Genomic DNA, 13937 nt, shown 5'->3' on the forward strand with positions numbered 1-13937 from the left:
AGTGAAAGTCCATGAATGAAACTATTGTGCGCATATATAACTCCATCACGGGACTAGGGCAGAACACGAACAACTATAATAAAAGGCTCCATGAGGAATTCTAAAACGCCTATCAAAATCTGAATGTCACTGAACAACGGGTGGCAGACCAGTACCGCGTAATTTTGAGAAATGAACTAGTACCAATGGCCCCAATCGACGAGAAAGAACCTCAGATGAAATTCACATGCCTGGGCAACAACAGCCTGAAGAAATTGATACCAAAAGTCCATCTTGCAACACCAGGACGATAGGGAAGATCTCTACCGACAAGTTGACTTTGACATGAGGATATACTTTGCCGAACTGGAAGGAACAGATCCTCTTCATCGAATAGCACCTCCCCGACTCAATACATCCAAAAAACTGTCACTCATAATCGACATCTTGAAGGACGTTTTACCTGAGAACCTACAGAACGGAAGCGCTAACAACACCGAAAACCATAGGGGCAAAAGTTTGCCGAACGAACAACGATGGTCCAAAATTACACAAATTACACGCGTCATCATGGCAGAAACGTCTTCAACACAAAACAGAAAGACTGAGAAGATACATTGGACGACTGACGGAGTACTTGAACGGAAATCGCGGAAGAAAGGTTGTGAAAGCTGTCAAAAAAATGATGGATAGAAACAGGACACACACAGATTGAGACACGGAGAATGCTACAGCTCACCACTGCCTCGACACGCTGAAGCAAAAGTTAAGTCTGTATGCAGAACGCCTGAGGAGATATAAGAGCAATTATAGCCGGAAAAGAGAAAATAATTCATTCGAAACGTCGGAAGAAACTTTCTACCGGTTACTCACATCGTCTGATGGAAAATGGAAGGGAAGCCATTGAACAATTCTGGACCGAACAATTATCAACGAAACCTCATTTCAATGGAGATACCGGATGGAATGAAGATGAAAAATATGAGCTGATGGGGCATGACATGAACACAATTGAAGAAGTAAAATCAGCTATCAGAGGACTACACAACTGAAAAACACCTGGACCTGATGGATTGCAGAACTTCTGGATCAAGAAACTTTGGATAATGCATGACAAATTGACCTTCGCAATAAATGATGTCATACAAAATCCTGGAAGAATTCCAGTATTCCTTACACATGGCACAAACTACCTGTTACCTAAAGATCAAAGGAATACAGAAGACCCATCCAAGTACAGACCAATCACATATCTTCGAACGATGTACAAATTAATCACATCGTGCATTTCAAACCGAATTCACAACCACTGCTGGAAGATATTAAGACCATCCCTATTGTCATTTCATCTACAGGCCTGATACCGAAGAAACTCCCAGAGAACTTGAGGAAACAGTTGGACGAAAATATCTATAGAGCCATGCAGAAAGCGGTACTGGTGGGAACGGCGAGAACTGTACGCAAGTACATGGGGAATGCAGAGGAACACCGTCTGCTTCGATAGGAAGTGCGGGTGGATCAGGAATCCAACCGACAGCAAAAAGCCGAGGAGCGGCCCGAACCCGACCACCACCACCGGCCCGAAAACCTGGGAAGGGCTCCAACAGAGCTTAATCCTTTTGATATCTGAGATAAGTGAATGTTCCTCTGGAGAGGAGTGTGAAAGGCGCAAGGCTAAAGTCATAATAATAATATACTTTTGTTTTCTTCTGGGTTTCTATCTGGACGGAATTGACTCGGATATAGTTTCATACTGGGTGGCGGTCTGTGTTACTGGATAATACTCAGTAGCGCTTGCCAAACGTTCTCCATCGAAGAAGAAGCTATGTTGCTCTGAGGAGGTCAAATGAGACCGCAGCATCGTCTTTTCTTCAATGGAGCGTACTCCATTGAGGGCCCTGACGCTGGAAAATTCATACGTAACAATTGTTGTTATTTATATCAGCTGGTATTATGCATCTGAATTAATCCTTATTATTGTATTCATTGCCTCCCCGTTCAGGCGTAATCATTCTTGAATAATATTAGGAATATTGAATAATTTTCAGTTATTCCCGAATTTCAGCGTAATTTTGGTATATATGTTACGGCTAAAGATAGGTGTGAGCATAAACTTAAGATTAGCCGGCTAAACTTAGGTTTATATTCGAGGATCGGCTAAAGTTCGATAAAATATTCATCCGCGTCAGGGCATTTCATCTTTAGCCGGCTAATGTGCACATTACCCAAAACGGAACGGCTAAAAATGTATTCGATGGACACGCGGACAGGTGATGTATCATGAATGGTCGGATGGGAGAGGATGAAAGCACACGGCCACTTTTTTGTTTAAATTTTTAGAATTGAAATATGCAAAAGATCATCGAATGTATTGGGGTTGTATTACATAACGCCCATGGGTTTTCAATTCTACATTTAACGATTTATTTTCATCTGTTTAGGAGATTAATGCTCTTCAAACCGAGCCTCATTTGTGAAAAACCATAATATGACCCCACAATAAAATGAGATATTAGACATAGAAAATTTTTTCCGTAAACAAAAGTATATTTTCCCTACCATTCAATAATTGGGTTTATGGAAAAATTACGAAATAGGAACTAATGTTGCAATTTCTTTCCAACCAATTCTTGCGCAAAAAAGAACAAAAAAAAAACTATGAACATGAACATAGTTGAAAACACTTTCTCTAGCTGATTTTGTTAAAAATTTCTTCCCGAGTCATTGAACATACGGGTTCCAAAATATGGCCTGTTGCCACCCTTGATGAATCATCCTGGGGTATCCCCCAGGATGATTCATCAGAGTTAACTCTATAATCTTTGTGCCAAATAGTCCGGTTAACTACAAACAAGATTGGGCATTTCTACTTATATTTTTCTAGAATTCAACCTTTGGTATTTTGGTGAAGAAGTTTTTGTCTGCTCATTCAATTTCCCTCAAATTATGAATAATAACAAGATGAAAAATAATCATTAACACCTCAGTTTTCCCTCACACTCAAAATAGCATGTTATGAATTTTGTCATCAAGCGTTCAGATTTTTAGATTCGTCAAAAAGAATTCGTTGAGACAAAGTTGAAACAAATATAATGTTCATTCTCATTTATCCAACTGCTCAACAGAATGTTTTTCTGCTATTAAAATATGTGAAATTCATACAAAAAATGCATTGCATTAATAGTTTGATTATACTCGTATCACTATTTCTTTATATTCTTTTAATTGCCGAAAATTTGCGCCCCTCAAGCCTTCTACATTTTTAGCCGATGGGATGTGGTTACACTTAAGTTTAGCCGGCTAAAGATAGAAGAAACTAACATTAGCAAATACCCGAAGCTAAACCTAAGTTTAGCCGGCTAATCTTAAGTTTATGTTCACACCTATCTTTAGCCGTAACATATATATAACTATGAAAATGTTTGCAATTTATAAAGAATTGAATCGCCGAGGTCACCCCTTCGCTATTTTTGTGTGTGAATATTTGTCTGAATTCGTGAATATAAACAGCACATTACGAAGATTCAAAATAAAATCGAATCCTATCCTTACTAATCAGTTCAAATTTCGCCATTCGATCAATATCTTGACCGGTGTGAACCTAGCAGATCGTTCGACGGAAACACTCGAACGCGAACAGCCGGAGGCTGAAATTTATTTGAAAATTATGTTACAGCATGCAATAGATATCAATAGAGAATGCATGGAGATCTCAGAGTTTTTGGAATATGAGTGTAACAATAGAAGGAGATGAAAAAACAATTAATCTTGAAAATTATTTCGAGGACTGGATGTTTTCATTCTCGAATATACGTGTTTCACTATAACAATATCACAAAAAAATCAGCGACTCGAAAAGGGATACAGGGGTGATCCGTCATCCCTTAAATTTGAAAAAACAATTAATCTTGAAAATTATTTCGAGGACTGGATGTTTTCATTCTCGAATATACGTGTTTCACTATAACAATATCACAAAAAAATCAGCGACTCGAAAAGGGATACAGGGGTGATCCGTCATCCCTTAAATTTCAAAAAATTCAACCCGGAAACTATTCGCCGGATCATAACCATATTTGGTATGTGAGATCGTTAACCATTTTTTGTGTGATTAAGGTAAGCGTCCACTGGAGACGGGCCGGGCCGCAACGTGGCGGTAAGCATTATTGCGTACTGCATCCATTGAAGAAGGTTGGCCGGGTCACATCGACGGATTTTTGCTTTCAGTCGAGGCTGGGACAATCCTATTTTCATAAATAATCCGTCAATGCGTTGCTCTTGTCCCGCGTCTACTGAGATGGTACGGGAGTGAGAGCATCGCATCGACGGAGAAATACGCTCGCCGGGCAATCCGCTGACGGATTCCGTTGCGACGCGGCCCGATGCGTCTCTAGTGGACGCAGTTCAATATAAATGTTAGCAGGCGGATTTATCCGTTGTGGTGCGACCCGACCCGGCCCGCCTAGTGGACGCTTACCTTACGCCTAACCTGAAAAATTTCCTTAACCAAAGGTTAACCTTCGATTGTAAACCGGACGTGCAGGTAATTTTGTTTTTCCAGGAGTGGATCAACTCATTAATGAAACTTAAAATGGCTATATATCTTTTCATCAACGCCGAACCGAAAAAAATTGTATAGATAAAAAGAGTTTCTTTCGACCTCAAGAATCTACTGTTGAAATATTTGTACGAGTCGAAGACTCACCCTGTATAGTGAAATCATTTGTTCATCAAAAACTACCCCTACCAATACTTCGATTTTCATCTATCATGTCACCGAAGAAAGTGTAAAAATAACCGATGCAACAATCTCCCTTCTTTAGTCCCTCTGCCTTCTATATTCTAAATTCTAATTAAATGATTACAATGCGGGCCACCTTCTGACCACATAATAGATCAATCTACCTTTTGCTATTATAAAAAAATAAGTCTATTTCTTACAAAGCCTGCATATGGCAAGTCATATGGGTTCATCACCGATATCAAGTTTTTGAAGGTGCGCTTTAAGTCTGTAGTATTCCGAACAACAGATCCATCAAATTTCCTTCAGAAAAGAGAGTGAGAGATAGATAGAGACAGAGATACGGAGAGGGGGCAGATCCAAACTGAAGTACTAGCGCCGAATTGTATTCACCAACTTCAGTGAACTTCAATTCCGTTCATGAGGATGACAAAAAGAATCAAACAATAACAAAACGATCAATTATCGTATATCTTATGCAATTGAAACGTAGGTCATCGATATTGGTTGAAGCAGTATTATCAATATTTTTACCCTCCATCGAATAAGATTCATGATGATATCCGCCTAAAAAGGTCATATCTGTTCCATTTGACCAAGTTCCGTCTCCCACTCCATAACCTTGATACGTATATGTTCCTCCACTTCCATAATAACCTGAAAATAGAAGGATACTGAAAAATAACATTACATGTAGTGCTTCTTTTATAAAAAGCAGCACATTGTTATAAGGATTATAGACAACATAGCCAATCATTTCCCCATGCATTACTTACATTACATGCATGTAAGGTCTCTGAAAATTACTCATATATTCAGCCTATTTATAGAAAATTTCTTGAGATCAATTCACGTTGAAGTTGATTCAATGAACCTTTCCCAACAAGCTAGAGATGTGTAGGCTGTTTTTGGTAAAACTAGACCAGATAGGGAAAAAGGTTGAAACGAGTCCTGGGCTCGATATTCATGAAAGGTATTGTCTACAGAATTTCGGTAAGAAAACGGCAGAAATTATTGCGTAAAAAATTTGCGGTATTGCTTTGCATATGTACCTATGCAACTGAACAAAAATTTTTATAAAAATTCTTGGTATGCGCTTGCGCTTTCTAACAATTTGATTTGAATTTGACATGTTTATTCTAACCTCTAATATATCGTATGGTTTATGTGAAGACGCGTTATTCTCAAGAGTTCAAGAATATATTATATATTCATTATCATTCATTCCATTATTATTCCATTATATGGATTTAAATGAAACACTACTATTAATTGGTATTGGCAGGAATCATTATTGCTGCCGTAATGTTGAGTTTCTTCAAAATGAAAACGGAAGAAATTAAGAATCTACCTAGAAAATGGTTTTCAAGAAGGGTATCACATGGTTTGGGAATTTAAAAAATGGTAAATGAGGATTTTACTGTGGAAGATGCTGACTCATTTAGACATTTCTTCAGAATGAGCAAAGAAAAATTCGATTGTTTATTGCAATTAATTGAAAAAGATATGGAAAGAGCTGAATTGCCAATGCAATACACAATATCAGCGAAACATAGGTCCTGCAGGCTGCAGGATATCGGTGAATGTAAGTAATCAATCTTTTTTTATGTTTTGAAGGTTAGAAATAACCTCGGAAATAACATTACGTTTCCTGGCTACGTTCTTCTTTAGGCGCCGTCTTCTAGTTCTAGCGAAGGTTGGCGATGACTTCTGCAAACTATTCTCTAGATTGTGCCTTCCTTATCAATGATTGAAAATCTGAGCCTGTCCACTCTTTTATATTCCTTAACCATGTCATCTGTCGCCAACCAGGACCCCGTTTGCCTCCAATCTTTCCTTCCATTATAAGCTGTAAAAGGTTATATTAGGTTGGGGAAAAAGAAATCCATTATTTTTACGTGAACTTCAAGACTTTATTTAACATGTTTTGCATTGTCCGATTTAGGTCAAATATGCACCATTTTGTTCTATAATTTGTTGCCATTTTAATGGTAGCTTCATTATGCCTCTCTCATAAAAGTCTTGGTCCTTATTAGCGAAAAACTCCAGCAATTGATTTTCACACTCTTCCCTTGATGCCAATTTCTTATCACTAAAAAAGTTTTGCAATGCAAGAAAAAGATGGTAATCGCTTGGTGCGAGGTCCGGACTGTATGGTGGATGCATCAAAACTTCCCAACCAAGCTCCTGGGGTTTCTGACGAGTCACTATAGAAGTGTGTGGCCTGGCGTTGTCCTGATGGAACACGACACCTCTTCTGTTGGCCAATTCTGGCCGTTTCTGGTCAATTGCTCGCTTCAGACGGTCCAGTTGTTGACAATAGATGTCTGAATTTAATGTTTGGCCATATGGAAGCAACTCGTAATAAATGATTCCTTTCCAATCCCACCAAACGCAAAGCAGAACCTTCCTGGCCGTTAGTCCCGGTTTGGCCACCGTCTGAGCTGCTTCACCGCGCTTTGACCACGATCGCTTTCGCATAATGTTGTCGTATGTGACCCATTTCTCATCCCCAGTCACCATCCGTTTAAGAAATGGGCCGATTTCATTACGTTTGGCCAAGGCTTCGCAGATGGAAATTCGATCCATCATGTTTTTTGGTGTTAATTGGTGTGGCACCCAAACATCAAGCTTTTTTTTAAACCCAGCTTTGTGCAAATGGTTTAAAACTGTTTTGTGGTCGATCTTTAACTCCTGGGCGATGCTACGACTACTAACATGCCGGTCCACTTCGATGATTTCAGTGACTTTGTCGACATTTTCGACGACGGGCCTGCCTGTGCGAGGGGCATCCTTAACGTCAAAAATACCCGAACGGAATCGACGAAACCAAAATTGCGCGTAATTAGCTGTTACAGTATCGGGACCATAAACACTATTCACATTTTCAGCCGCCTGACTTGCATTTTCGCCCTTATCAAAGAAAAACTGTAAAATGTACCGAATTTTCTCTTTGTTGACTTCCATCTTTAACGCCGTGTAACTCAGAACTGAATGGACAAAACAAAAAACTGCAAACGAATTCTTTAAGTGCGAACTGTTACCTTGACAACGAGCATAAATTTGAAATTGTTTGATCGATAATTTACGAGATATCGATCACTACAGCCATCTACCGAAAAAATAATGGATTTCTTTTTCCCCAACCTAATATTTTCCATTTCTGAGTATGTGCCCAAGATATGAAGTTTTACGCTTTTTCATTATTTGAAGCAGTTCTCGATCCATGTTCATTCTTCTCAGAACCTCCTCATTCCTAATGTGATCTGTCCACGGAACTCTCAACATACGGCCTGATTTCATTATTGATCTTCATATTACGATGACGCGCATTTTCCTCCTGTTTTTGAAGTTCAGAATGACCGTCCAGAGTGTACTCATAAATAATTTTGTTTCATTCTGACAGCCCTAGAACCCCACCTTCAAAAGGGGGTTGATCCTCAGGAATTATCAGACTCCTCCCGAAACTCTAAGAAATGGTAACAGGCCTCAGGTGAAGCTGGATGCGTTTACAGTTTTTCGAATCGAGAATAGTACGCGCCTGTGCTCCGGTTATTCGTCTTTCATTTGGCATTTTCAGCGGACGTGGATGTGTTGCGATTTTCGAAGAAACAGAGAATTCCCAAACCTCTAAATCAGCTGATATTCCCTTCTCACCTCTCCCACTCAGTGCTTACGAAATTAGTAGTACGAGACTAGTAAGCCCAGCGATCTATCTTTTACCACCGAATCAATAAAAAAAAGTCATAGGCGAAAATAAAATCAATCAAGCAAATCAATCCCCTTCATACACCTTAGTGATGTTTAGGTACTCCCGGTAGTTCAGTTTCAAGAAAGACTATTCCACCGCGGTCAATACCGTATGTCTGATATCAATTCTGCAGTCTGTTAATTTTTTCCCTTATTTAGAATAGATTGCCGAAGCGAATAATAAGCTATATGCAAGGAAGGATAGAGTGACTTCTTACCAAGGATTATAAATAAGGGTTTGTAATCTATAATTTTATACGTTTTTTTTCCTATTCAGAATATTTTACGGATTTCTACTCCGGGAGATATACCAGTTCAAAACAGATGGTCAGAGAAATTGATGGATGGAGTAAATAGAGGGATGAATATAATATCCTGACATAATTTTTTTTTTTTCATACTGAAAGCCCTAGAGCTCCAATTCCAAGGATTAAAATGAACCACCACTATTCTGTAGACGATGGAGAGCATGTTCCTCATATTTGTTCGAATATGTAGAACGACTGGCCAATAAAATTGATAGAGAAATGTATCAGATTTACTCAGAAAAATTTCTATTTCTTTCTGACAGCCCTGGAGCATTGAAATATTCTTTTTTTTTCTTGGACAAAAGAGAATTATACTGTTTCTTCAAAATTGAATACGTGACCTTATATTCAGGCTTAGCAAATATAACTGTGTGTAGTTTGTCCAAAACACCCTTGAGTTCTTTAATTTCCTTGGAATATTTAAAATCTCTTTTTGATGGAGATAATCTACTTGTGAGCTTAGGAAAACACCGATCAAAATATTCCAAGTAGCGTTCGTGAAAAACATTCCAGAGTTGGTTAGGATCAAGCTGACTGGCATAAATGTCGTCCCATACGGCATATGAAAGTTCCTGGAGAAAATTGCCACAGGATTTCTCATTGATGAAACGTTTTCTGATTTTTCTATTACGTAATACATTATCTGAATTTAAACCAAGATTGGAGATTAATTTAAGTCCCGAATGGTCACTTATATGGTATTCGATAACTTCAGTCTTGCCAGCAACTGAGGTCAATACATTGTCCATGCAGGAGCCAGACGCTGGACGAGTAGGTGCAAAGTTAGTAACATTGACATGGAAGTTCTCCAATAAGGATAAGAACTCCATTTTATCAGTGGAACTCGATAAAATATTAATATTGAAGTCGACTAACAGAATGTATTGTGACGTGGCAGATTTTGCTCCGCCACGAAAAGGAAATTTATTCACCTATACTTGCATAATAAGACCTATCAACCGAAATATTTTCGAAGAAAACCGTTATGTTATCATAGGGGATCTTTACCGATTGATATTATGTCATTGTTTTCCACCAACCAGTCCCATATTTGTGGCTGAAACCGTATATGTCTTTTGTTTTCGGAGTTCATATATTTTGAAATTCTTTCCATTCAACCGTTCTTTTTCTGACTCGAAAAAGGTCTTCCAACTTGTTCCGTTCTTCCTTCTCTTCAGTTGTTTCCGTCTCTTTCCGAGCCAGCTAATTGACCGAACAATTTCAGTATATCCAATGGAGAGATGAGTTACCCATAGTGGGACAAATTTTCCGAGGAGAGGGGTACTCTTCGAGCCCTGCGCTGGAGGTCGAGTTGAGATCTAGGTGCCAAGAAAATTGTGTAAGTTGTTTTACCGTGCAGTACAGTTATAATTACAACAAGTTTGAAAGTTTAAGGCAAGCCACTCGTAACATTTTTTATCCCTTCCGTAGTGCATACCGGGAGAGACATTTTCATTATTTTCCGCTCTCTTTAGTCCGTTGGACTGGCTTAAAATACCTACCTACCGTTTAAACTTGAACTCGAACTAGTTATTGGAGGCTGTGTAGTGCCGGTTTCCGCGACCGTTCGTCCGCGATTGGGTCCCAGGAGGAATTGGTGTTCTTACCGTATTTTTGGTGATTATTTGGTTAATATTGCCGACTTCCGACCGATCAAGTTACAGGTTGACAGCTTCTTCCGACCTGCTGTCTGACTGGCAGCCATTTTGAGGGTCACAGAGAGAGAGGGACATAATGCACTGTAAGGGTACGTACATACCGAAGATGCATGGATGTGCGCGGTGGAGGTCGCGGTCGCGGACGAGGTTTACATCGATGCCTGGCAGTACATGTCGAAGATGCTTTCTTTTCAGTCAAAGCTCATAAACGAACTGAAAAATAAATACGTTACCCTGGTGAACGTCACGTGATTTGAAGATCGCCAATAAGCGTGCAAGGTACCTCGCGGCAATAGCTCGATCGCCATATAAAATCAAACTATTTTGTTCTGCGATCGACATCGCTGTAAACAGCGATGATAAGCGGCGAGAGTGAACGGGTGAAACATCCTTGATATGAACAGTCTCATTAGAATATGAAGGTTTGTTTTGACATCGATGTAACGATCGCGACCGCGACCTCCACCGCGCTCATCCATGCATCTTCGGTATGTACGTACCCTAATTGCACTGAGACCAGCCACGGTACCGACTTCCGCCGACAGAGGGTAACAGAGATTAAGAGAGAGAGAAAGTGAGAGAGAGCCAGGGTGCACTGCCATTGGACTGAGACCAGCCACTGTACCGATTTCCGCCGACTTAGGGAGTGACTTGCCAGGATTTCAAAAGTTAACCGTAATTACCGTCTATTTCCACCGTACTCCACTGGATTGACCGTACAAAATTAAACCGTATTTACCGTCTATTGCAACCGTATTTTCCTGGAGAGACCGTATTTCATCAGCCGCCCCCACACCGACCAGGCCGCCAGTTGACATCAACATTTGTTATTACTTGTACATTTCTCTATATAATTTAATCCAGTAGGAATAAAGTACTGAACGTTTATTTTGTTGCCAGTTATTTTTGCCAGTGAGAGACAGTTCCCTAAATCAGTTAGAGCTAGATTTTCGTCAGAAGAGGTAGGTACTCTTTTTGAACGATTAAAAACCGTCAGAAAGCAGTGACCAAAAGATGCTACCACCCTAGTTTTCACTGCTACCCTTCTCCACTGATCATTCAAGTCTACCCGGGCTCTCTATTCTTTGGAGATTCTGTGAGAAACGTGGGGCTCCACTGATTGCCCCACTGGCGCCCGAGCCAAGGTAAGGAGCGTCCAGGGTGAGAGAAAAAGCCCATCACAGTATTCAACCTTCTCTGTGGCGCATCGTTCAAGAACTGCTCTGAGCTGTGCAAGAAATACACCCACATCAGCAAGTGGTGCAGGGCTTATAAATACACACAATGAGCAACTTGCGACATTTCAATTTTAGTTGAACAGCATAACATTCGAAAACATTAGATAGGTATATTTAGTGAACTATAGTCTGGCCTTTCAGTTCATTTAAATTTAGTCTTACCATAAATGGCACATCCCCCATGACGGCCCCTCGAACGACTGAAATTTGATACTAGTTCATAACCACTGAATTGATATGTTTTTGGCACATCCCCCATGACGGCCCCTCGAACGACTGAAATTTGATACTAGTTCATAACCACTGAATTGATATGTTTTTAGTTTCTCAATACACTTCCAGTGTTCAGTTATTGCTATCACGTCTGCTTCCTCTTGATTTATCATCAGTTGTAGACCATTGTAGGCTGTACCCAGGGATTGAACATTTTGAACCAGTAAACAAAAACGCCCACCTGGCTCTGATCTTGGGAGTGGCATAACGAACCTAAGTTGCGTCCTTGAGTTCGTTATTATATTTAAGTTTGTAATAGCGCATTGGATAGCATTTGTTTTGAAATTTCCAATGAAATGGCAAACCAAAGTAAGTTAAACAAATAATCGCTGAAAGTGGATGGCCGCAAAACACTCCTCTGACTATGGAACGCGGGCCAGTAAGACCCGAAATACCTGGCCAGTGCAATAGGAATACATAGTGTCCACAGTTTACCGAACCATCAAGACGATCCAAAGCGGTGAAGCCAGAAATCGAAATACCTTCAAAACTCAACGCTAACGACCGACGAAGGATATCCCAATTGGCCAATAACAACCCGATGATGAACTGCGCGACCATTGCCGCAGTGGCCAAAGACCGAGGAAGTCCTGAAGTATCTCGATGGACGATATATCGGTCATTAAAGAACTCAGCATTCATCAAATGGCTGCTCCAAAATGTGCCGAAGATGACACCTCTTCACATGGAAAAACGGATGGAATCGTGCCGGGCCAACTTGAATCGGGATTGGTCCAAGGTGGTTTTCTCCGATGAAATTTCTTTCCAGCTCTACCGCGGCAAAGTAAAGGTCTGGGGGAAAGGAAGGCCAGAATTCCAGGGCTCTAAGCATGGACCTGCAATTATGGTAGTATGAATCGCCGCTTAGAGGCCTGCATCACGGCGAATAGGGCCAAGATTAATTATTAATTTTATTATATTTATATTAAATACTCACTAGTCTTTGATTTGCAATACTATTGATTCAATTACAGCCATGTGCACCGACTTATTTAAGGCGAGATTAACGTTAATACTTGATTATTTCTCTGATTTCTATAGCAGTTTCCGTAGCAATCACCGAATTAATGTTAATCCTGTCTTAAATAAGTCGGTGCAAAAGGGTTTCAATGCAATACAATTTAATGAAGTGAAAATCATGTCCTTGGTTTTTCATGCTGAGTATTTTGACAGGAGCTAGGTGGTGAAGAACAAGACTGAGCTGAACTAAATGCCGACGTTTCGTCCGTATATTCGAACTTCTTCAAGGCTGTATAAACGTATAAAGATCTATCAGTATAACACATTAAAACAGTCAAAACAATAATAATGACAGCTAACAACAATAACAAAGTGTGATAAAATTGAAGTCAACTCGATAAAAATGTTATATAAAGCCCGTTTGCAACAGTCGAGTCTTCTCTAGAAAATTTACTCGAAAATTCATGCGCCGTGAATCCTTTACCGTTACATACGCACTTTTGGTAAAATTCAGGTCTATCAAGTTAGCTCGACAGTTGTGGCATTTCGAAAAGAAAATTTCTCAAATGAAAATGTTAGCAAAGTGCTGGCGAATGCTGAAGGAAAAACTGAAAAATCTCATATAGATTTGGAAAAATTGGAAATTGAATTTTCCGGGCCAACTCATGTGCAGCCCGAAAAACCCAGCATTTTTAATCGATATTTCGAAAATAGAAAATGATAGCGAAATGCTGGCGAATGCTGAAGAGAAAACTGAAAAATTTCATATAGGTTTGGAAAATTTGAAGTTTGAATTTTCCGGGCCAACTTATGTGCAGTCCGGAAAACCCAGCATTTTTCATCGATATTTCGAAAATAGTAAATGCTGGCGAATGCTGAGGAAAAAACTGAAAAATCTCATATAGATTGGGAAAAATTGAAGTTTGAATTTTTCGGGCCAACTTATGTGCAGCCCGGAAAACCCAGCATTTTTCATCGATATTTCGAAAATAGTAAATGCTAGCGAAATACTGGCGAATGCTGAAGAAAA

At 39.7% G+C, this 13937-nt stretch overlaps 1 protein-coding gene across 3 annotated transcripts in view; it reads right to left on the reverse strand.

The window, feature by feature from the left end:
• LOC123311559 (YTH domain-containing family protein 2) overlaps positions 1 to 13937 on the reverse strand; it is a 201279-nt gene that overhangs the window by 152567 nt on the left and 34775 nt on the right. For 2 of the 3 annotated variants that reach the window (XM_044895599.1, XM_044895597.1), the window contains exon 4: positions 5255 to 5377. The exons of the other annotated variant lie outside the window; for it this stretch is intronic. In XM_044895599.1, coding sequence (XP_044751534.1) covers positions 5255 to 5377 — 123 coding nt within the window. The remainder of the gene's footprint in view (positions 1 to 5254; positions 5378 to 13937) is intronic. 3 annotated transcript variants of the gene reach the window in all.

This window comes from Coccinella septempunctata, chromosome 4, assembly GCF_907165205.1.
Source record: "Coccinella septempunctata chromosome 4, icCocSept1.1, whole genome shotgun sequence".
Lineage (NCBI taxonomy): Eukaryota > Metazoa > Arthropoda > Insecta > Coleoptera > Coccinellidae > Coccinella > Coccinella septempunctata.